Source organism: Botryllus schlosseri, chromosome 10 (genome assembly GCF_051294905.1).
Source record: "Botryllus schlosseri isolate E-star chromosome 10, Bs_hap1, whole genome shotgun sequence".
Taxonomy (NCBI): Eukaryota; Metazoa; Chordata; class Ascidiacea; order Stolidobranchia; family Styelidae; genus Botryllus; species Botryllus schlosseri.
Window position 1 is genome coordinate 25,480,287 of NC_137245.1, and position 22,706 is coordinate 25,502,992.

The 22,706-nt window shown below is 41.0% G+C and overlaps 2 protein-coding genes and 1 long non-coding RNA gene across 9 annotated transcripts in view; 2 read left to right on the forward strand and 1 right to left on the reverse strand.

The window, feature by feature from the left end:
- LOC145447973 (uncharacterized) overlaps positions 1-22,706 on the reverse strand; it is a 389,824-nt gene that overhangs the window by 158,766 nt on the left and 208,352 nt on the right. The gene's annotated exons all lie outside the window — the stretch shown is intronic.
- LOC145447605 (uncharacterized) lies at positions 3,629-9,290 on the forward strand. 6 transcript variants are annotated; one of them, XR_013917659.1, is made up of 4 exons: positions 3,629-4,206; positions 8,247-8,336; positions 8,393-8,468; positions 8,793-9,290. XR_013917659.1 is itself a non-coding variant. In XM_080325849.1 (4 exons), the coding sequence occupies exons 1-4, from the start codon at positions 5,074-5,076 to the stop codon at positions 8,971-8,973; spliced, it is 411 nt and encodes a 136-aa protein (XP_080181975.1). In that variant the 5' UTR covers positions 4,404-5,073; the 3' UTR covers positions 8,974-9,290. The 6 variants fall into 6 exon arrangements, 1 of the variants encoding a protein (XP_080181975.1); XM_080325849.1 differs by lacking the exon at positions 3,629-4,206 and adding an exon at positions 4,404-5,137; XR_013917658.1 differs by lacking the exon at positions 3,629-4,206 and adding an exon at positions 5,186-7,132.
- On the forward strand, positions 11,715-17,175 carry LOC145447608 (uncharacterized). Its single transcript, XR_013917660.1, has 4 exons — positions 11,715-12,038; positions 12,986-13,126; positions 13,455-13,534; positions 14,527-17,175. It is a non-coding gene; the product is annotated as an uncharacterized LOC145447608 (long non-coding RNA).

A 22,706-nucleotide genomic window follows, 5' to 3' on the forward strand; every position in this document is an offset into this window, starting at 1 on the left:
GGGATTGAAACCTCGCCATGAAATCCATTTTATCCTGTGACATACATAACCACTCATTGAACAGCTTCTTGGAGGTACAGAACTTCGATATACAATTGAATAGTATATTCATATTGAAATGAACCCGAATATTTTCGGCTGACACTCGTCATAAATCGGACGATGGTATACCTGCTCTTAAATCTCGGCTATCAGATTTAGCGCATTCCTATTGTAGATGCCCTATCGACAATGCTGATTTTTTGATGAACAATGATTGTTTCGTTGCTATCAAAGCGTTACGCTCCAGCCCTGAAATTGATATCACCAGTTATATTGGTATGCAGCCTTGTCTTGTTATTGTTCAATTGTTCATGGTCGAAAATGTTTGCTCGTCAATATATATGTGAACCCGAACAGAACAAGACGTTTCATGACAGTCTTTCTCAGGTTGGAAAACTTGGTTCCATTATTTGGCGCATAAAATTTGTCTATAGGCTACTATTAGAATAGGGTTCCACTTTGACGGTAGAAACTCTCTGCGGGCCGAATGCGGCCCGTGGTCCGTATGTTGCCCGTCCCTGCGCTAGATGCTGGACGTGATATGTTTATAAAATATATGTTTCTTCATTTTGGTGCCATAAATGTTGCGATCACACCAAAAGTATCGTCGGAAGCGTTATGCGTTATTACTGCCTTAGCCTCCATCTATCTTTGCGGAAATGGTTTCCGTCACTCCTCGTTCATATCAAAACGAAGACGCGGATTTCCAAGTCACGACCACGTAGGCTACTTCAAGAAATACAGCAGCAAAATTAGCTTTGAAATAATAAAAGTCTACAAATTTCTACATGAATAGTATGATTTTATTTTCAAGACAAATCATGATTTTGCTGTTTATCACGAGCCTACAGCTCATATTTGCACAAGACAGACGAAGGTTGCACCACAATAGAGCTAAAATTGAACTAAAACTTGAGGGGGTCCGCGAGGGTCCGTGACGGTAAAAAGGGGTCCGCGAAGCCAAAAAGGTTGAGAACCACTGATCTACTGCGAAGTCATTTTTCTTCAGCGCCCTCCATATCGCCCCCTGAGCGTTTCCGCCCCCTTCAAAATCGCCGGCGCCCCATGGGGGGCGCTGGAGGCAAGGTTAGGAACCACTGATGTAGGTACTAGGTAGTCAGTTATAGGTAGATGCTTATTCAACCAATCGATGAAAATGATGTAGAGAATACATCGTTGTCTGATGTAAAGGATCTATCTAGCAGGCTTAGCCTACGGAATCCATCTTGATCTGATATGTTAATTGTGTCATAAAAACGAAATCCCTGCGATTGGGGTGTAGGCTACTGTTAATGGGGTAGTAGAGTATATAGAAAGTATAGAAACCGTTTTACACTCTGCTCAATATCAATGCAGCAACAATAAATATTCAGACGCCGAATACATTGTCTGGTCTCGCCTAGACCGTTAAGACGTAATCTTATATTCCCCTGCAAGTCAGCATTTACTTCAGCATTGTGGCATATAATGTGGCCCGAGTCGTCGCTAGCGTGTACCTGTACATTAATATAGGCATATCACTTCACTGAAATGTAGGGTTGGAATTAGCAATATGACGTCACCGGACGTCATAAGTTGACGTTCGCGTTCACACAGAACCTTTCAAAAAGGTTCGCGTTCCCACGAACCTGAACGTTTCAGACGTTCACACCATAGTGTCCTATATGGTGTCAAGCAAATCACACGGCTCAATGAAATTGGTTCACGTCATACTTTACATTTAATCAAAGGCAAATTGACAGTGAATTTTGACCGGCTTGCCGAGCATTGAATTTGATGAACCGGGTATCAATCGAAAGATGACGATGTACTGCTTGCGAAAATATAAATTTTATTTCGCCCATAATCAGCCCCAAATTATTCATTGTTGAGGAGATTGGCAGTGTGACGCAACAATGCTGTCTGGCTAAATGAGAGAGTAGCTCAAGAGCAAGGAGCCCAGAAATTTGGTTGCGCTTCGCGAACAGTATAGTTATATGGAGTGGGAAATATGTTTTCACGAAAGTATCAAAAAATATTATTTAGGTACCGGATTGGTTGATTCCGCTCACACCGCTGTCGCCCATATCAAATATTTCACCACGACAGTAAATATGGCCCAACATAAAATTTGAAACTACCCTTTCGCAATCTAGCAATTACCTATCACATCGGAATCTAGCAGCCCATGACGTGTCCTGCTAATCTGGAAATGCGGCTTTTTCTTAACGTTATACCTGTTTTAGCAGATCACTTTTGAAGCTTTATGGACAAAAGACATGGAATATATTTTCCGCTTTTTAGAAGTGGTATTTATATTTCACTTTCTATTCGGAGTATCATACTTGAGTTCTAATTACTTTCAGTTCTTTTGTCTGCAGAACATACATGTTGAAACATAAAAGCAAGTGTTAGTGCCTCTATTTTACGAAAATAAGGCTGTACTAAATATAAATTTTACGATCCACAATATTTGTAATTAATGTATACTAATCGCGCAAAGTGTTGAAACCGCATCCGATACAACATCTCCGTATTGCTCTTCGCCTAAACTTGAGACCTTATAATATGGGGTAGGGCGCCATATCATGATATTCTCTAAGACGGGGTTTTCTAGTAAACAAGGGTTAGTTTCGCATTTTCATATCAATACTATAATTTGCATCCCATGATGCGAATATATTGATACCTCCTGGGATATGCATCAATACGAATCAAGCTCTCTGCATTTTCCGCATAGCTCAATTTGCAGCTTTTGACAGTCCGTGCGAACGAATTAAGACTATTTTCAAAACTACTTACTTACTTCAGTAGATTTAAAGTCAGTCAATTCTACTTCTACTTCGAGTAGTTTTAGGTGGCTTACGGGAGAAGTACTTCTACTCGTACTTGAGTAGATTTTTTCGCCGCTACTTCTACTTCTACTTGAGTAGCTTTCTTGACTACTTTAACCACCTCTGGTAAAGACACAGTCGGGCTTTGACTGCTCCCTTAATAGCAAATACATGTGAGACTGCGTGGTGGCATCCCAGCCTCCTGGGGCTTGATTATTCCTTGAACTATGAAGTGTACAAGGGTACATACAAGATATGCTTGGCGTACGACGTAACGAGGTGTGCGGGCGGTGACGTGCGCAAAATCGATAAAATGGCAAAATAACATCCATGCTCTTCATAAATGTATGGCGGGTACCGGGTAGCCGTCAGTGGGCCGGGGAGTTTCGCTAACGACGCCCAATCGGTTGATCATGAATACTGTTGCGGAATGCCCAAGCGGGCGACGTCTCCATGAGAAAGGAGAAGAGGCAAGTCCTGCATTGACTGTGGCCTCAGTAGCAAATATATCCTACCATGTGAGCAATGGCCTCCGAGCCTCTTCTGAGGATGGGTCTAAAGGAAAATCCGAGAGGAGAAGCAATTGGGGGGGGGGGCATGGGGTGCGACAGTTACGGTGCTGCCTATTCCATCAAAAAGGCCGATAGTTCATTACAATTCTGCTATTTCTGAATCTCTTCCACGGGGTGGTTATCGTGAAAACGCGAACAGATGAATTATGACCAAGGTTATCATAATAGCACCACCCGGGCTACCTCTAGGTGTTATATAGGCCTACATAATCGATTCCAGACACCTTTGTTTATGTTTCAGTTGTAAATAAATTTAGTACCACCTTCCTCCGGGCTAGAAGAATAGGTTATCAAATGATGGCAACTTCGGCAGCTTTTCAACAACCAACATTTGTTCAAATGGCACCTCAGCCTACGACTGGCTGTAATAACTGTCAACCAGCGACCAGCATGATAGTGTCAGCAACGCCGGCTCCACAAGGACAAGGATTGGTAACAGCCCCACGCCCGCGGAGCGATCCCCACCAAACAAACAAGACCGCCATATTTGGATTTGGCATCGCGGAGATAGTGATGGGTGGATTGTCGATTCTATTGTCCATAATACCTCTAGCTACCAGCTCGCAGGCAGCTACAACGTATCGGAATCAATATAGTTACAACCACTATGGTTACTGGTATTATGGACCATACATCTTCACAGGTTATACGGACTCATCACCAGGGATATGGGGAGGCATATTCATTGTTGTAACGGGAATTTTGGCAGTACGCATCAAATCCAATCCTTCCAGATGCATGTACATCGCAAATATGATCATGCACTGTAAAAAATAAAGGTGGGTTTTTGGCTAAAATTGAGGTGGAAACGATAATTCCTCCTTTCACGAGTGGTAGGAACATGCTATACACCTCTGAAGAAGGTGAAGTACGTTTCCCACCTCCGACAATAGATCTTCCACCTCCCAAAACCCTCCTATAAAGTGATATACGATAGATCACTTTATAAGGAGGGTTTTGGGAGGTGGAAGATGTATTTTCGCGCGAGATCATATACTGCGTCGTCATCAACAAATATAGAAAAGCTGTCGTAACGTTGTGTTTGGTAAACCCGTGATATATTACAAATGCTGCGGAACGAGCCCCCTATGACTTGGAACGGCAGTCCGAACACATGGCGTCAGATGACGTACGCGTAAGTTGATGAGTTCTGCTTGACTGATTGGTCATGCAACGGAAATTTATTAATGTTTGGGTTGCTACATACGTCCGTAAATGTCCGGAATTTCAGTGTAATTAAATTCAATTTCCAGGTTTTTCGAAATCAGTAATTTTTTATAATTTATGAATATCTGCACAGCTCCGACAATCATCAAACATGTCCACATTCAAATCAATATACACAAAATTTATACTGAATCAATACCATAGTCAGATCAAGATTACAGGACTACAGCCTGACCAATGATATATATACAATGATTGGAAACTCCAGTGAGCTCTGCGTTTGAGCGCGTCGCGAGTCATGCTTCACTACAGGAATGAAATCGATGTAAACAAACGGTTCGCCAGCAATCTTTCTTCTGGAACTGGCGTTAATGTAGTGAAAAGTTTTTTAACGAGACCTATTTTGCACGTGAAATGTGTGCATACTGTACAGGTTTTGGCCAATACCAGTAGCATGACTTAATATTCAGACGAAACTGATGTACCAGTGTGCCTACGTGATGAACACTATGATCGGAGGTGGTCTCGCAGTATCAAATAAAGGTGGATACTTCATAGTACGAGCTAGAGTTGGGATCAGGTCACTATCTTCAAGTCAAATTTTTAATCAAGTCACGAAGTCATTTCTAATTTTTTCAAGTCAATTCAGGCAGGTTCTAAAACTGACTCTGAAGTCAGGCCTTCTGAAGTTGTGAAAGTAGGCAAAACCTACTTGAGGATATCGCAAAAAGCAACACGTTTTTGAAGTAATAATAGTCATTATTCCTTTGTTACGGAGATTCATCTTGTGATCCGAATGCTCATATATACAATTGAATAAAAATAAAAATATTTTTGTTTGATACATATCAGGAGTAATCGTCAGCAGCTTGTAGATACAGTATACAATTGACTAACAGATGTATACAAAGTAAAGTCTAACTCATTTCTTCATACTACTCGAGTACTTTTCAGACCGTTCATTTTCTGCTTCAACAAATAGATTTCAATATCCAATTGACTAAGAAACGTCTGCAAAACCTGGTCTTAACCTACTTTTTCAAACTACGGTACAATTTACCATGATATGATGGTATATCTTATAAGTGTATGTGTGCGCAAGAGCGACCCACAATAGGTAGAAAGCAGTGTTGGGATGACTCGAGTCATGACTTGACTCGAGTCTGACTCGAGTCAACTTTTTCGCATGACTTGACTTGACTCGAGTCACTTTAGAAAAATGACTTGACTTGACTTGACTCGGAGCTTCAAAAATGTGCATTGACTTGTGACTCGGAGCAAAATTTACGAGTCAATTTCAAGTCATTAAGTAAGTGGTGTCAAATAAATCACTGTATCTTGTGTCTGTTCGGATTGTTCGAGATACGCCGGTCTCACTTGTGAGAACAACCAGTCATTCACTGATTGTACATTACAAGGTTCCTCCATCCTTAGATCTCAAATAAATTGACCGCAAAGTAGAAAATTATTCTAAATAGCAATGTGTCTCTGTTTCTTAGACGGCTCAATGCTTACGTTGCCCATTGCTCAGATTTACCAATCCTCTTGTGTGATTTAAATCGAACGAATGTATTGGGTGCGTTTATATTCTCACGGATGTGTAGATGGGTAGTGCAGGCTATTGTACCATATCAATTTGTTTCAACTTCTCGAAGATTCGTATTAGGTCCTATATTTTGGCTGATAAGAACTGACTGTAATATGTAGCTGTACAGTTACTCACATACTTTGCTAGCAGTTCTACGTGTGCGTGACGGATACACCGTCTTTTGCATGTATATTTAACTGATATTCGTTATTTGATCAGGATAAATGATTAATTAATCTGTCTTTCACCAAAATGTAATGACTTTGAATCATCACTCATACTTCGAAAATTCAATTTGACTTGAATTATGACTTGACTCGTGACTTGACTTGACTTGACTCGACTTGACTCGAGTCACCTCCAAAAAATGAGTGACTTGACTTGACTCGAGTCACCGTTGAAAATCGATTGACTTGACTTGACTCGAGTCAAAATATGCAATGACTCGAGATGACTCGTGACTCGAAGGTAGTGACTTGATCCCAACACTGGTAGAAAGTTCCTGCCACTGTCCATGTCAGGTTTGATAGACTTGTGCACAGCCAATGATCTATAAATGATTGTTCACAGCATATACTTTGTATAGTCATTAAATTGTGATGTTGTCCATGTCCAGTCCAGTTTGTCAACTCTTACAGTCATAGTTGACTTGCAAGATGGTGACTTCGAAGAATGGGACGGGATAGAGACTATCCAACAATCCCCTTCACTCAACAAATCTCCATCTCCACATCACCATCTATGCCCTCAACGGTCGAGGTGATCATGGAAGAAGTTGATCGAATCCGAGCATCATAACAATGTGTCATCGCATGGGTATTACAGAAGCAGGATTTTGAACAGCTTAAATACCTCACCTCTTCATGGACTCCTAAATGCTCTGATACTAGTCGTGTCTAAATTTCAATGAGGATACCAACACCATAATATCATTGAAAATTTTATACAGGGTATGGATATTTCATTTACTATAACACTTAAAAACTGCATAAACAACTTTTGTTATCATGTCAGACTTGTTGTCATCTAAATTCAGAATAACAAGAACCAAAATCCTAGTCAACGGAAAGCATTTAAGTCAAGTGAATATGTAGCAAAAAGGGATTTTCTTGTTTATGCAAATTACAATATCAGATATACCTATGTTTAAGCCAGGGCCGGCCAACCCGTGGCCCGCGGGCCACATGTGGCCCGCGAGAAGGTTTTGAGTGGCCCGCGAGGTAATTTCCGAAATTTCTAATATAATGGATTGCACAGATTTTAAGCTTGCAAGGCCAACCAAAATTTGATTAGTCTGGCCGCAATACTTGAGATGTGATGACTAGAATATCAGTTCCGACGCATTGACAGATTCATCAGTCATTCACATATTGGTATATCTTCGTACACTACAATAAAGCAGAATAATTTGCGATAGATTTATCAAAGGTAAAAATTTCTACAAGCTTAGCGCAATATGTTGCCACTCGATTTCTTGTTTTCAATATTGTTGCCCTTCTGTGAAAATGGAAGAACACCTAATGTATCAGCTTGAGTCTAACTATATTCGCGATTACGAGACAAAGTGTCGTTCAACATATGCGACCTTGCGTTTGCGCTCGCAGTAAGACCGTCGACCATGTAACCTAGGCAGGACATGATTGGCGCATGTTGGTCACAGCTTTCGATATCGATATGTCCATGCGCCGAATAGCCCAGTCCTTGCAAACTTAGCCCAGCGATATACAGCAGGCCCGCAATACAGTCAAGTGAAAATATTATTGATCTACGAACTTCAAAAAATTTTCGCGCTTGGCGCGGTTAGTGGCCTGCACAAAAGTTCGTCAATCAAATGTGGCCCTTAGGCCAAAAAGGTTGGCCAGCACTGGTTTAAGCCATTCGATAAATGTACTGTCTGCATCTATTTTTGTTGTAATTTGTGAAACTGTGCTGTGCTATTATGAACAATCGAATAACTGTGCCTAGTAGTTGATAACGTCAATGTTTCTTGTCACGTAACAAAAATATATATTCTCAAATGTTATTTTTTCGAGCTTTCTTATCCTCTCTTAATGACAATAACAGGACAGCAGTTGGATGGTAGAGCAGCGATCTCACATGACGTTGAACATCGGAGGGCATTCAAGCATCAAGTACCATGGCATTTGAACACTAGTATGTTTCAAGCCTCTTTAGAAATCAATTATTCTTTGAAAATTACCATATCGCAGGTGCGGCCAGATTTCCTGATCAGGATAAAAATGATTCCAATAACGGATCAAGACTCAATCTCTTGGTGATAATGAGGTAGTCTGCTCGATGGTTGTCAAAAATGTCCGTATCAAATTTATCATTGTTGTTGTTTTCTTGTCTCTTTGATAAGCTTCCCTGCTCACGAATTTCGTTGCTGTTTCTGCGGCATAAGAATATCTTCAGTTTTGCAGTAGCGGCATATCTTTTTCCAGCTAGTACAAGTGAAGCAATATTATCTGGAATGCAATATGGCTTTAAATGGCAGTTGTAGCTGAACTTGGTTGTCATATTCACAAGGCACACGAAATTATCCACAGGTTGCATTGTAGTGTCCATCTCTTCACCTCTCGTACTCGAATAATATGTATTTTCTTTCAGCAAGACTATTTTTCTCTGCATCAATCGATCCAATGAGTATCAATCCAATCCGGCACCATTCGTCAAAGTATTATTCATTTTGACTACAATCTTTGGAAATATCTCAATGTCTGAAGCAAAGTGGAACATGACATGGTTGCTTCTCATGGACGGCCTGGCGTGCCGAAATCCCACAAGATAATGATTTGCACTTTTATTAAGATCCCTGAATCCTTTTCAATTTCCTCGCGGCGTTGGGTTGCTTTGCGGCTGTTTCAATACACGAACAATCTTTTCTTGAAAGTTAGAATGGACTATAATTTATAAAAAAATGTTAACGATCCTGTAAAAAATTTATGCATTAGACATTTACAGAATGGGAATTTGTTATGTCACAGTTTTGCCAGTCAACTACAATTGAAATCAAGTTATTTATTCAATCCGTCAAGTATTTTCCGTACTGCCGCATATGCAATATATATGAGCAATGTGCATATTCAAGAGAGATTTTGCATTGGATGATTGTGGAGTTACATTGCTGGAAAAATAACCTGGGTAGCAGCACATACAATGCAAGTTGATGCTCATGCTCAGGTCATAAAGCGTGATGCAAATGGCGAAAAGATATGAAGGTTATACATAAAAAACCATAGACGTACACACTATACAATGACGAAGGTTACAAAATCATTTCCTAACCTTTCAATGAATAAGACACCATAGAATGTTGCTCGCAAATGCATAAATCATCTATTTTGTACAATCCTTCCAGCTATCAATCTTAACGAGTACTCCATGTTAATTTTCAAGGTTTACAGGCAATTCATGGGGAACACCTCACAACAGGTAGTTCATATCAAAGAAGTGCCAAAACGTTTACCAGGTATATTTTGAATAAATGGGCATTGGTAGATGTTTTCGGACACCCCGGTGTGAAAGATTCAACTATTGAGAGAAGTACGACATATCACGCCAGGTCGATGTGAACAATACTAACTATGGAGTGATTATCCTAAATGTCATTCTAGTGCAGTGGTTCCCAACCTTTTTCGACTCATCGCCCACTTTTCAAGCTCAACGCCGATCATCGCCCCCCAAATTTTGTGAACCGAAAAACCGGTATACAAACAGTAATCACCGGCGGGTTGACTAAAAAAAAAAAAAGGTCAACTTTTCCGTTCCATGTCGAATTTTCCACTTTTGCAACTGAATTTTCGTGGGATGACTAAAAATAAAAAAAAAAGGTTATTTCTCTGACTTGACTCCAACATAGCCGTCTTAACTCGTCATTGCCCCCCTATCGCCCCCTTCGCTATTTTCGCCCCCCCCCCCATCGCCTCCTTTGTCCATTTTCCCCCCTTCGCCATTTTCGCCCCCCCTAGACCGCCAAATCGCCCACGTTGGGAACCACTGTTCTAGTGCATTGTTTTGCCGATGGTATATTCTTTGGAACAATGCCGATTCTCATCATTGATGTGGATTCAACGGCCTGATCAAGTAAAAAGTTATATATGTTAGCATTTTAGCAATCAGTACAATGATAGTTTTCGGTTAGTTCCGATTTTATATTATGAAGGTACAATCGCTATATTGGTACAATAGTTGCCAGTTAACTCGGCCCTTGGTGAATTCGGCCTCACAATATTACAATATATACTATCTAAAACAACTTAGTTGCTCACACAATTATCGTAATCAACCCTTCTCTTTTAAAAAATCAGGTGACGTAAATGCTGCCAGAAAAATTTCAAATCCTCTTTCAACAATCCTTCCAGGTTCTGCACATCTATATTGACGCTCACCCACAGTATCTATAAATTCTTTAGGCTGTGTCGTACATGCATGGTTGCAACTGATGCTAAAATGCCTCGCAGCTAGTCTGTACTTTGATAAATGTGCATTGTTAAAAGTTGTACTACATCCTATTATGCAGCACTGCCTCACTATGCTCAAGAAACCAACAAAAACTAAACCGATTGGGGAAAATCAGTGAATTAGTATGCCAGCAAGGCCGATCGCAGCACCCCACCACAGTCGACATACGCAATCCCGTTTCTGTACTCAAGCATATCCCGCGACGGACTGATTTCGCCGGGAAACTATCTTATAGCGTTAAGGGGCGTGGCAGTTTCCAATCATTGTATATATATCATTGGCCTGACTTATCGATCTCGCCTTCAACCACATTTTTTATCACCTGATAATGAATCTGAATGCGAATGCATAATTGTAAAAGACCTCCATCTGTAGTTTATCATGATCACGCACGATTCAACAATGCTGAAGAGACTTTATTACACGTCCGTCCGCCGAGGCGGTCAGTAGCAAAAGCGGAAGTGAAAGCACGATGCGATGATACTACAACTGACGTAAGGTTGGCAGTATAAGAATCAATGTCTGACGAACAACTGAATTCGAAAACCAACAATTCCGCAGCTCACTTGCAGGAACCTGCCGTCGTCATCGTTCAGCATTCATATCATAATCACGCGCTGGACTGCACACAGTGCACAGAAACTTCAATATGTTGCTTACGCATTTCAAAGACGTGACTGGTATCAGCGGTTTCAACGTTGTCATATATTCCCGGAACCAGCCTGGGCTTGATTCATAGCAATGAATGCATTTAACTACGAAAATAATATCAAATAATATATACTAAGTTAATGCAACGCATCAGTTACTTGCGCGGCGATTCCGTGAAGTCAGCTGAGTTTCCGCGGGAACCACGTTCTCAAGGGAAACCCCGTTCAACCATCGAGTTTCACAAACACCGATTTGCTTATGGTTCGACTTACATCTTACTATCCTATTCAGTCAATTTCTAGTCTGTACTTGATAATGATAGTTATAATATTTATTTAGTGTACTAAGTAGTAAGTCGAACACAAAAAGCGAAGATTCTAATATCTCATGCTGACTGATCATGATCAGCCATGTCGGTTACGCTTTAATTAATCCGCGGTCGAACCTCGAAGCAGACAGATCGAAGAGACCGCGTTGGCGGCGGATGTCTTCTCCTCTTGAAGTTCATTATGAAGCGAATTCTTATGAGTTGTGCTTATTCTTACTACACAGGCAATAGTTGTACGTTTTTAAATATGAACCGCTTCCTCCTGTTGAGGAATGCCGTATGAACGCATTCTTTTCTCGCTAGCATAAACCCGTATATAGTTGCTCAACTGTTCCTGTCGTTGTCGACTGTCTGACGATCGGCCGCCATATTGGAGAATGGAGATTACATTACGCCACGTGAAGAAATGGAAGGTGAGACGATAATGGACCAATGAATGAATTTTCATGCTTCAAACTTGCCTTTTCAAATTTACATGCTTAAGTCAGAGTGAGCTTTGTTTCAGTTCAGTTGAAATAATTGTTTGAAAATTTTAAAAGTAACTGCAATTTATGGTCATTTTCTAATATGAAACCATGCTATATAGTAGATCCAGTAGGGAATTGGTGTACGCAGCACAATTAGGCGACTGGCAGGGTGACTATCACTTGTAGCTGGGGCTGGGCACAATGATTCGAGTACCCAAACCTCTGAATCTAGTATATTAATTCTTATGATTCGAGTCGAGTAGTAAAATACGATATTTTCGAGTACCGGTAGTGATATTACGCTTCTCTCCACTGAAAGTTGATTTATACCCGAGAATTATAGTTTCGATACTAATTTTCACAGTTGAAGCCTTAAACCTTGATTGGCGGTATCGTAGCATACGAAACCTATAGTACCAAAGCTACCAAGGTTACTGGACGTAGCATATTTCCGAAGTCATGATCATCCAACAGCATTGTCACCAAGTCGAATGAAATTGGTGAAGTCGAAAAATACCAAAGCATTTTATATGTGATGGGTAAAAGGCATTAAATTCTTGGTGGTGGCATGAACGGTACATATTTTAACTTTGACATCTCACATTCTGATATGACGCCATAATGAGTGATACTTGATTACTTGACCCGACTCGAAGCATATTACGTGATTCAGAATTGAATCACTCAGGTGCTCGATTTTGCCCAGCCCTACTAGTAGCATGAAAAGTTCGACTGGCTCACCAAGGCAAAGTAAAGCCTATAAATTTAAATCTGCTCATTTTTGCTGCTTCACCTGTTGAAAAAATGATTTGAGGTTCGGTTTCACAAATTTATTCTCCTAATGAAATTTTATTCTGTTTCACTGCATATTTCAAATTTCAACTGCTTTGCAGAAAACGGTTTCGTCTTCTGTCCCTGAAGACGAGATGAGCATGATTTCCCCTCAACGCAGAATTGGTTTAAAATATGATTGATAGGATGACGCGCAGTAGCTGACATCGATGTCACGAAGACAAAATGATGGATTGTGATTGGTATGTTTTTCTCTTTCTGCTATTATGTCTATTACCTTTGGTGTAATAAAGCTGTTGATTTTGACATAAGCATTGATCTCTTCAAATATTTGTATTGAGTAGGTAATTTCCATCTATTAATTGCCTCACATGATATAGGCCTATAAAGCGTTCTTCAGTCATGTTGCAATTGCACGGCATCAATTTTCGCACTGTTTTTAATCTATACTAATCCGTCATTACGACGTGACGCGTTGACGCACTCCACTCTGCTGTATTGTAATGAGTTGATGTTGACCTGTATGTATTCAGTGGTCAACTTGGACTTAAAATATATTTTGTTTTACAGCATGTCAAAATCTAGACCGGATTGTTTCTATACCTACAATTTTTCATGAAGGATGTGGCAATTTCTTCCAGGTTCAACAGGTACGGATTTGTATAAATATTATAAGTACCTGTTTGCTTAACATTTGGGATGGGAAAAACTATTCCACTACTGGCACAAAATTGAGCTTCAACTGTAGTCGAGTCGTGGAGATTCGGAGACGATTTTAAATACTGAAAATTACGTTTTATAATATCAATTATTGAATTATAGTATCAATACATTTTTGTCAATGTGGTGTATTCAACCTTTTTTAGTGAGGAAAAAACCTAAAACCAGTGTTACAAGATCATGCTCCCTTTTCAGCTCGGTCCCACAACCCGCAGTTCTAACTCTGTGTCCGTGAAGCACATCTTTATGGTGTTTGCAGACCTCTTAAATTTTTAACCTGAATGGTAATATAATCTGTGATTTTCTTAGCTCGGGTAAAGCATCACTTCTGATATTTCAAGGTTAGTACAGTGTAAAAGTAGTGATTTCAAATCCACGTCAAAGCTACTTCAAGTGGAAGTAGGAAATGAAGGGCTGCAAAGTACTCGAGTAGTTTCAAAAAGTAGATGTCAGCAGTTATCCGAGGTAGCTACTTCAAACTCGCCAAGATGTACCTTTGCAACTTGCAAAAAAAGGACTATTGACAAAAGGTGGATGGCGGTTGCACTATTATTGAGCATGATTTGAACTAAAACTTTAGGGGTGTCTGCACGGTTGCCTTGCCTTGATGGTTAAGAAGAGGAGTCCGCACCGACAAAAAATTGAGAGCCACTCTACTGAAGGTTACTGTTCACACTAGCTGATGACTCAAAATGGTCATCACGTCCACCTGGTCAAGTCCGCATATACCTTGGCCTATTTGCTATTTGATATCATATGTTGACTGAAAATGGGATCCGCAGTGCCCTGCTGCCGGTATATTTCATAAGCTGATTACTGAAATAACATCAATGTGTGTTAGTGTGTGTGTGTGTAGTGTGTGTGTGTGTTAAGTGTATGTTTGACCTGATGCTTCTTTCACATAATAATATATTTCTTCAAGACACCCACATCCGCGTGTCCTACAATTTGCTACGATACAATGCAGAAAGAGTGGACCGTCTGGTTTGATGTTGAAAAGGTGAAGAATATCGAGAGCTTCCATGAGGCATTTGCAGTGATGCTAGAAATTCATTGGATCTATGAAATGCAGTTTCTGACTGTCATGTCAGTTTTTCTGGCGCGTTTGCCAGGTGTAAAAGACATCAGTACTGGAGCTTATGCCAAATGGGATCACATTCGTGACTAATTTGCAAATAAAGACATTGGAATGAAGGTGATTTAGTGTTTTGTGGAGGCCTAAAGTGTGGATATATGCTGTACCTCGAGGATATCCGGGTAGGATGAAGCGGAATCCGGATAGGGCAAGGCGGAAAGTTGCCCACCTTGTGATGAGGTGGGAAAGTTGCCCACCTTGTGATGAGGTGGGAAAGAAACCACCAGGTGGAATAAGGTGGGAAAATTTACCTCCTCTTTTGAAGGTTTTTTTTTGAAACACCTTAAAAGGTGGGCCCAGTTTTTAGAGTGTGGCGATTGTCACCGCTTGTGTCACATTTTCGTCCATCATCGTATCTGGCTTTGCAGCCGGACTGTCTTATTATTCGTCTGCATTAATCGCCATACATGTTCTCATAACGCTGCTGAATTTCGTCTCATGGATCATAACAATCATTCACGCCGCGTTCTGTTGCCGAGGAGTTTGCTGCAAGAAAGATTCAAGATCGACACATTCGGTTATGTACGTTCCCACTCAACCCAACACAGTGTACCCACAACAGCCGCAGTATGTGCAAGCTCCGAACAGTCAAGTCATGCTGGCGTACATGCAACAGGTACCAGCACAGGGATATCCGCAAAGCAACAATCCGCTTCTTACGGAGAATTCGCCACAGCAGGTCAACAGTTCGCCTCCACAAACGATGCAACCACCGTCATATTCGAATGCGAATACCGAAGGAATGGAGGCAAAATCGCCTGGTCCACCTAATGTTTAGAACCGAATAAGGTTTACATACTCTCACGTATAGTCAATAACGAATTACTACCAAGTTTTCGGAGTGCTCAATAACGTTCTGCCCACTTGCGCTTAATACTCAAGTGGTTATGATTTTATATTAATCATACTTTCACTTTTCAGCTGTTAATGTAAAAGTGCTGACTTTGTAAGCTTCAAGTTTCGTCAAGTAGAAATTAGCTTGATAATAGATGCTGGCATCACTTCTATCCCTGAAATTATCATGACACCCGGGTGCAATATCCCTCATCACTAACTGAATATATTGTCGAACAATACAGGCACAATGAACATCGGTCGGTACATATAGCTACATTTGTTATTTTGCATCAGCTGCGAAGATGCACCCAGAAATTTCGACACTACCCACCTTCAATTAACTTGTGACGATTCGACCAGCCTATTTTGAAAGGATCATTTGATGTCGGGTGGACCCTTGAGTTCTACTTCCACTGGAAGAACTTTTGATGCCTTTGAAATTACTTTATCGACTTGGGTCACTTCCTCATCTACTTGAACCATCTCTGTATATATCCTCATGAACCTCTACGAGGTGATGAAAGAGAGCATCATTTTCGGTACATTTCTACCATATCCCGACAAAACATTGGTCTTCTCATACGGATATATTCCTTGTGCACAGCGCAGGATCTATACGGGCAAATGCGTATACGTTGGATATCATGACGTTTGAGTATTGTCGGCAGTTCAGGACATTAATCTACAATTTTCAGTTCCCACCTTTCATTGCTCCCTTCTTGGGATGCATTTTACGGTGAAGCATTTGAATAATAACTTTCCGCGATATGCAGCGCTGATCATCCTATTTTTGTAATTTTCAGGAGTCATTATTATCCGCTACCCAGTCACGACTGATTTATTGATTTTTCAGTAATAAAAAATCCATACCAGTGTTTCTTAACATTTTGTTTGCGGCGACCTGAAATCTAACCAGCGCGGTTGGCTAGACCCTGCATCTCAACTATATGAAGCGAAGGTTCAATTGCGAAACTTTAAAATTTTCTACGTTTCCGTTATAACTCTCATGAAATAATTCAAGCATGCACCTAAATTCAATAATTTAAACTTAGATTTATAATGAGACATCTTTTCGACATTACTCCTGTTACGAGTGGTTCCATTGAATTTTCTGCAACGTAATCTGCTGTTAAAACCGTCATGTCAATTTTGACAGTTATGGTTGTTCTGAAAGGAATGCGACTTCGCTATATGTTAGATATGTGGTTCTCAAACTTTTTGTCTTCGCGGACCCCTTTTGGACCGTCACGGACCCATCGCCATCTGTCTCGTGCAAATATCAAATGTAGACTAGTGATGAAGAAGCATCAAAATGACTTTTCTTGAAAATAACATCATATACTGTTTACGTTGAAATTGGGTGGACTTTAAAAGTGACCTCTGAAACTGCATTTTTTTTAAAACGTTGTGTCTTGAAAATTCGCGCCTTCGATTTTGATATGAACGAGTGAGCGCCTTCAATCCATTTCCACAACGAAATTGGTGGTGGTGAATGTGATAATAACGCGTAATGCTTCCGACGACACATTTGGGTATAATAGCCACAAATATGGCACCAAAATTGAGAAACAGATTTTTTAATGAGCACATAACGTCCAGTTGGGTCATTTTTATCTAGCAGCCCATCTTGAATAGGCTATATTATGGAATAGCGGTTTATCATAGGATTTCTGCAAACATTTTCAAGTCATCGGGATTGACCTTACTACTACAACGTTTTGTTTTTCTCTAATCCCCAACAAAACTGTAGTAACGTGACTGACGGTCTGTCTAATATACAAGACGTGAGTTCTCAAGCAGCCATGTATTCAGTGACGACCAAGCACCGAAGCACCTGCGATGTCGTCACACCCTAGTGGCGCCATAGAGCTACCACTACATCTCCCTTCTTGGGACAAGCACAAATGCTTATATGCAGCACAAACATATACAACGCAAGCACAGGATGAAGACAATAAACAATCCGAATTGAGGCAGTTAGCGGTACAAAGGTATGAAGCAATTGGCAGGCAAGAGGTGAATGAAGAACACAACATATTTACACACACTACTCCTATAACTACATCAGTACTCCTCGATGTATCTGCGAGGTGCGGTTCTGTTCCGATGCGACCGTCGGACTATCGCCGCCTCATGATGGTCATCACGATCGACACTAGTAGCGCTCGAACTGCTATCTCCTCCCTGACGGTCTGTCTAATATACGAGACGTGAGTTCTCAAGCAGCCATGTATTCAGTGACGACCAAGCACCGAAGCACCTGCGATGTCGTCACACCCTAGTGGCGCCATAGAGCTACCACTACAAAAACATTTCTCAATGGCAATATGTTTGTATCAGGATGCTATTGGCAATTTAGCAATTAAAATGATATTGCACAGTAGGATATTTCATCTCAGACGGACATTCTGTTGATGTGAGTCCTGCGGTTTTACCAGTACTGAAGCAAAACTGCGTCGTGATTTCCCTAATTTACAAAAAAAAAATACAAATTAGACTATCAATCATTCTGTAAAATTTAGAGGTTTCGCGGACCCCCTGAAAATGCTTCGTTGACCCTCAGGGGGGGGGTCTGCGGAACCCCGGATGAGAACCGATGTGCTAGATTCTACTAATATGTTAAATATCGCTTAATTGTACTGTCGACCTTGAATTCTCCTCGTCTACAAATAGTAAATGATTGTCATCGCACAGAACGACAAGCGGGACAATGTTCCAGTTTCCTGGTGGGACGAGCCGCCACTGCGATATCTTGGTGTTATAGATTTATGCCGTATACATACAATACACACACCTCTCTTATAACGGGTTGATGTAAGCTGCAAATTAAAGCACTTAGAGCACTAGTCAAATATATTACAACATTTGAACAAGGTAAAAGATTGATACCATCTTCGAGCTTCAAAGCTCGAACGTGTGTTCTGAAAGCTTTGCGCCTCGAGTTAAAGCGAAACCGTACTCTCAATTATGTCTCAATAATAAAATGGATGTATTCGTATTCAAGGCGTGCGTTATAACTTGGAACGGAGGCAGACAATGATCGTATGATCGTATCGATATCGTCCCTCGCAGCAGAAGGACTCGGACGCGGCGTGAACATTATTAGACGTTGGTTTATGAGGGTTGGTAGTATTTGTGTAGTATTTGGATCACGTTAAATCGATACTATCAACAAGTCTATATAGTCGCTGTGTATAAAGGTACGTTTCAAAAGATATCGTGTCACGGCGACCGAATGTAACGATCGTTCGCTAAGCCCATACCTGTCTAAGTGTCTATAAGTCGTAAGTCAGTCACAGGGGTTCGCCGAAGGTCAAGACACACACCGGACACAAAAAGCTTTGTGATGAAATGTCCGTCTTGGCCATCATTGACTGCAGGGAATTCGGTGAAATGACTTTGAATTGTCACTGTTTTGGTAGTACGTCGGCGCACGTAGTCTCGCAGCGCACGTCTTGTATCTGATGCTTTCCGAAGAAGATATATTGCATACAAATTTATACAGCGGCGCCAATGCCGCCTCCATTATTTCGATTTTGACACTGGGAAGTCATTCGTTTTTTTGCTACGTCACAACATGTATTCGTTACGTCGCATCGTTGTCAAAATATCGCACTGACAAATCTTCACCCTGGCCGTATACACCTAAAAGAGTCTCTGGTGGTGGAGAATGTTAGGTTCGCATTCCTATTACTGATCCTAACGATAAATCAGTGGTTCTTAAACTCTTTTAAACACGCCTGCCTGGATGATAGTGAAAAAGTTCGAACCCCTCTTATCGTCATGTCAAAAAATAAATACTAAAAAGAACAACCATGTCATCAATCCCGGCCCATAGTTTGCTGACATGAATGGTTATGGCCAGGTTATGGCTTCTCAAATATGAAATTCGTACTACACACAGAGCAATATAGGTATGAACAGTTGGAGGTAAATCGAAAAATAAATTCAGTTAAATATATTGTCAAAAATAATCATATGCGGTGGTATAGGTATTCTAGCGATTTTGGTGTCTAATCCCTTCTATTATTCCAGCACTTGAGCTTAGCTCAAACGCACCAAGGTCGCATGTGCGAGCACTCGAGATTAGTTCTATTCGTTATACTATGCGAACATTTAGCTTCGAGAATGTTAATAACACTGATAACCCGCGTTAAGAGCCCTTCTCTGCTCGGATCGACCACATCAGCTATCGTGCTTGTTATTCGATCTTATCACTTTGCCCTGGGTCATAAAATAGACTAAATATACTGTACCAAATTCCAGCTTACATAACTTACGAAGGTCGTATATAGTACAAAACGTTGCGTGGCTATGCTGCAGTGCAATTATAATACAATATTTTTGCGTCGCCTCTTCTATAACTTCTACGTGAGTAGTTTTCCTAGCCGCTTCGACCACCTCTGCTTATATAAGGCCCTACCAGCTTCATATAGCCCAGTGTTTTTCAAACTTTTTTGGGCACGCCCCCTTTATGACGGTGAGAAATTTCGCGCCCCCCTTATCGTCGTATCGAAAAATGCTACCAGAATGTTAGCAATCCCGGCGGATAGTTAGATGGCGTGGAATGTTATGTCTGTTGATTATTTAATTCTCAAATATGAAATTCGGACTATACGCAGAGTAATAACAAAAATTTCCAGTTGACCGCAGCTCCGCGCCACAGAGCATCGACTTTTCAATTTATCACTTTCAGAGATATCCGTACTGCAAATCCTTTTTTGATTCTAGACTGATCTGGGCGTTAAAAGGTGGGTCGCTAGAAATATTATCATGTACGCAGTACATTGACAGGAACCACCAATCAACAAACCTCTACTCACGTCACATTTCATATTCTGGCAACTCGTATATAGTACATGATACGACTGTGCGATTCATTTCCTCAGGCAGTTCTCTATTGTTGAAGCATGCAGAGAAGCTGGTGGCTCAGGAACCGCTATATAATGTATGTGCGTGATCAACGGCAGAGAATAAGTGCGAACTTACAAGCCAAGTACATACATACATACTGTAGTCTATATTAGTACAGATCATTTAATGAATATTTTGTAATTGAACTAAGAGTATTGCCGGGAGCAACCTCCCATGGCAGGAGCGAAGCACTGATAATGGTTTTGTCAGCATATCGAATGGAATCGTTGCGAGTTGCTAGTAGGGATGGTGTGAACGTGAGGTTCACGTTCGCGTTCTGTGTGTGAACCTCAAAAATATAGAGGCTCACGTTCACAAACGAACCTTGGTAGGTTCTGTACTGTGAATATTTTTCATCTATTACAATTTGACACGTCATTATAGCATCTTTGGTTGAAATTCTTTGCATTTCAACTTTGGACCAGTCTATGCATGGCGCAGGCAGCACAAAAAATGAACACTAAACGAGTATGCAGCTTGACAGTCTCAAAAATATTACTTGCTTTGTTACAAAAGTTTGCTCTAAATGTCCAGTATTCCGTTTGTGAATATTTAGTGACTCTCTGCTGTTAGCTTGACCCGCAATCACACAACATCAAGAGCGAAATAGGCCTATACGCTACATGCAGGTAATCAAATGATGCTTATTCAACCAATCGATGAAATTGATGTTAAGAATACATCGTCGTCTAACGTAAAAGATCTAACTGGCTCAGCCAGCCTACGGGATCAATCTTGATTTGATATGTTTATTATATCCTAAAAATGTAATCCCTTCGATTGGGGTGTTGGCTACTGTATAACTTGTTAATGGGGTAATAGAGTATATAGGAAGTATGGAAACCCGTTTTACACTCTGCTCAATATCAATGTAGTAATATTAGTCGAACGCCTAATACATTGCCTGGTCTGGCCTAGGCCGTTAAGACGTAAGCTTACCCTCCCATGCAAGTCAACCTGTACTTCAGCATTGTGGCATATAACTGGCCTGAGTCGTCGCTAGCGTGTAGTGTACCTGTACATTAATTAATCACTGCACTGAAATGTAGGGTTGGAATTAGCAATATCACGTCACGTGTTGACGCCGTAATGCAGCGAGGGATGTGAAGGAAGTTCAATGAATTTTATTCAACGTCTAGGACAAAAACATACAACGCTCTACTCCATCAAAAAGGTCAAGAGCTCTATACAAGTTCTGATATTTCACAATCACGTTCACAGGATGGTTGCCCTGTGATCGAGAATATATGAATTATCATCAATGTTAACATAACAGCGCCATCCGGGTTACCTCTAGCTGTTATATGCATAATGATCGATACGAGGCATCTTTGCCATGTTTCAGCTGTAAATTCATTTAGTAACACCTTCCTCCGGCCTCTAAGAATAGGCTCTCAAATGATGGCGACTTCGGCAACTTTTCAACAACCAAAATTCGTTCAAATTGCCCCTCAGCCTACGACTGGCGGTCACAACTGTCAACCAGCGACCAGCATGATAGTGTCGACAATGCCGGCTCCACATGGACAAGGATTGATAGCAGCCCCACGCCCGCGGAGCGTTCCTCACCAAACTAACAAGGCCGCCATATTTGGATTTGGCATCGCGGAGATAGTGATGGGTGGATTGTCGATTCCATTGACCATAATACCTCTAGCTACCAGCTGGACGTATCGGAATCAATATCGTCGCTTTGCTTATTACAGGAATTATGTACCATATATCAATACAGGTTATACGGACTCATCACCGGGGATATGGGGAGGCATATTCATAATTATAACAGGGATTTTGGCAGTGCGCATCAAATCCAATCCTTCCAGATGCATGTACATCGCAAATATGATGATGGCGTTTGTCACCGCTTGCGTCACATTTTCGTCGACCATCGTATCTGGCTTTGCAGCCAGTGCGTCTTTTTATTCGTCTGCAATAATCACCGTACATGTCGTCATAACGCTGCTGAATTTCGTCTCATGGATCACAACAAACATTCACGCCGCGTTCTGTTGCCGAGGAGTTTGCTGCAAGAAAGATTCAAGATCTACACAGTCGGTTATATACGTGCCTACTCAACCCATCGTAGTGTACCCACCACAACCTCAGTATGTGCTAGCTGCGAACGGTCAAGTCATGCTGGTATACGTGCAACATGTACCAGTGCAGGGATATCCGCAAAGCAACACTCCGGTTCAGGCGGTGAATTCGCAACAGCG

Coding starts and splice junctions, on each gene's coding strand:
- LOC145447605 (XM_080325849.1), top strand. CDS start 5,074: ATGTACCAGTGTGCCTACGTGATGAACACTATGATCGGAGGTGGTCTC. Junction 8,337..8,392: donor ACCATGGCATTTGAACACTA/GTATGTTTCAAG, acceptor ACCATATCGCAG/GTGCGGCCAGATTTCCTGAT. Junction 8,469..8,792: donor AATCTCTTGGTGATAATGAG/GTAGTCTGCTCG, acceptor ATTTTCTTTCAG/CAAGACTATTTTTCTCTGCA.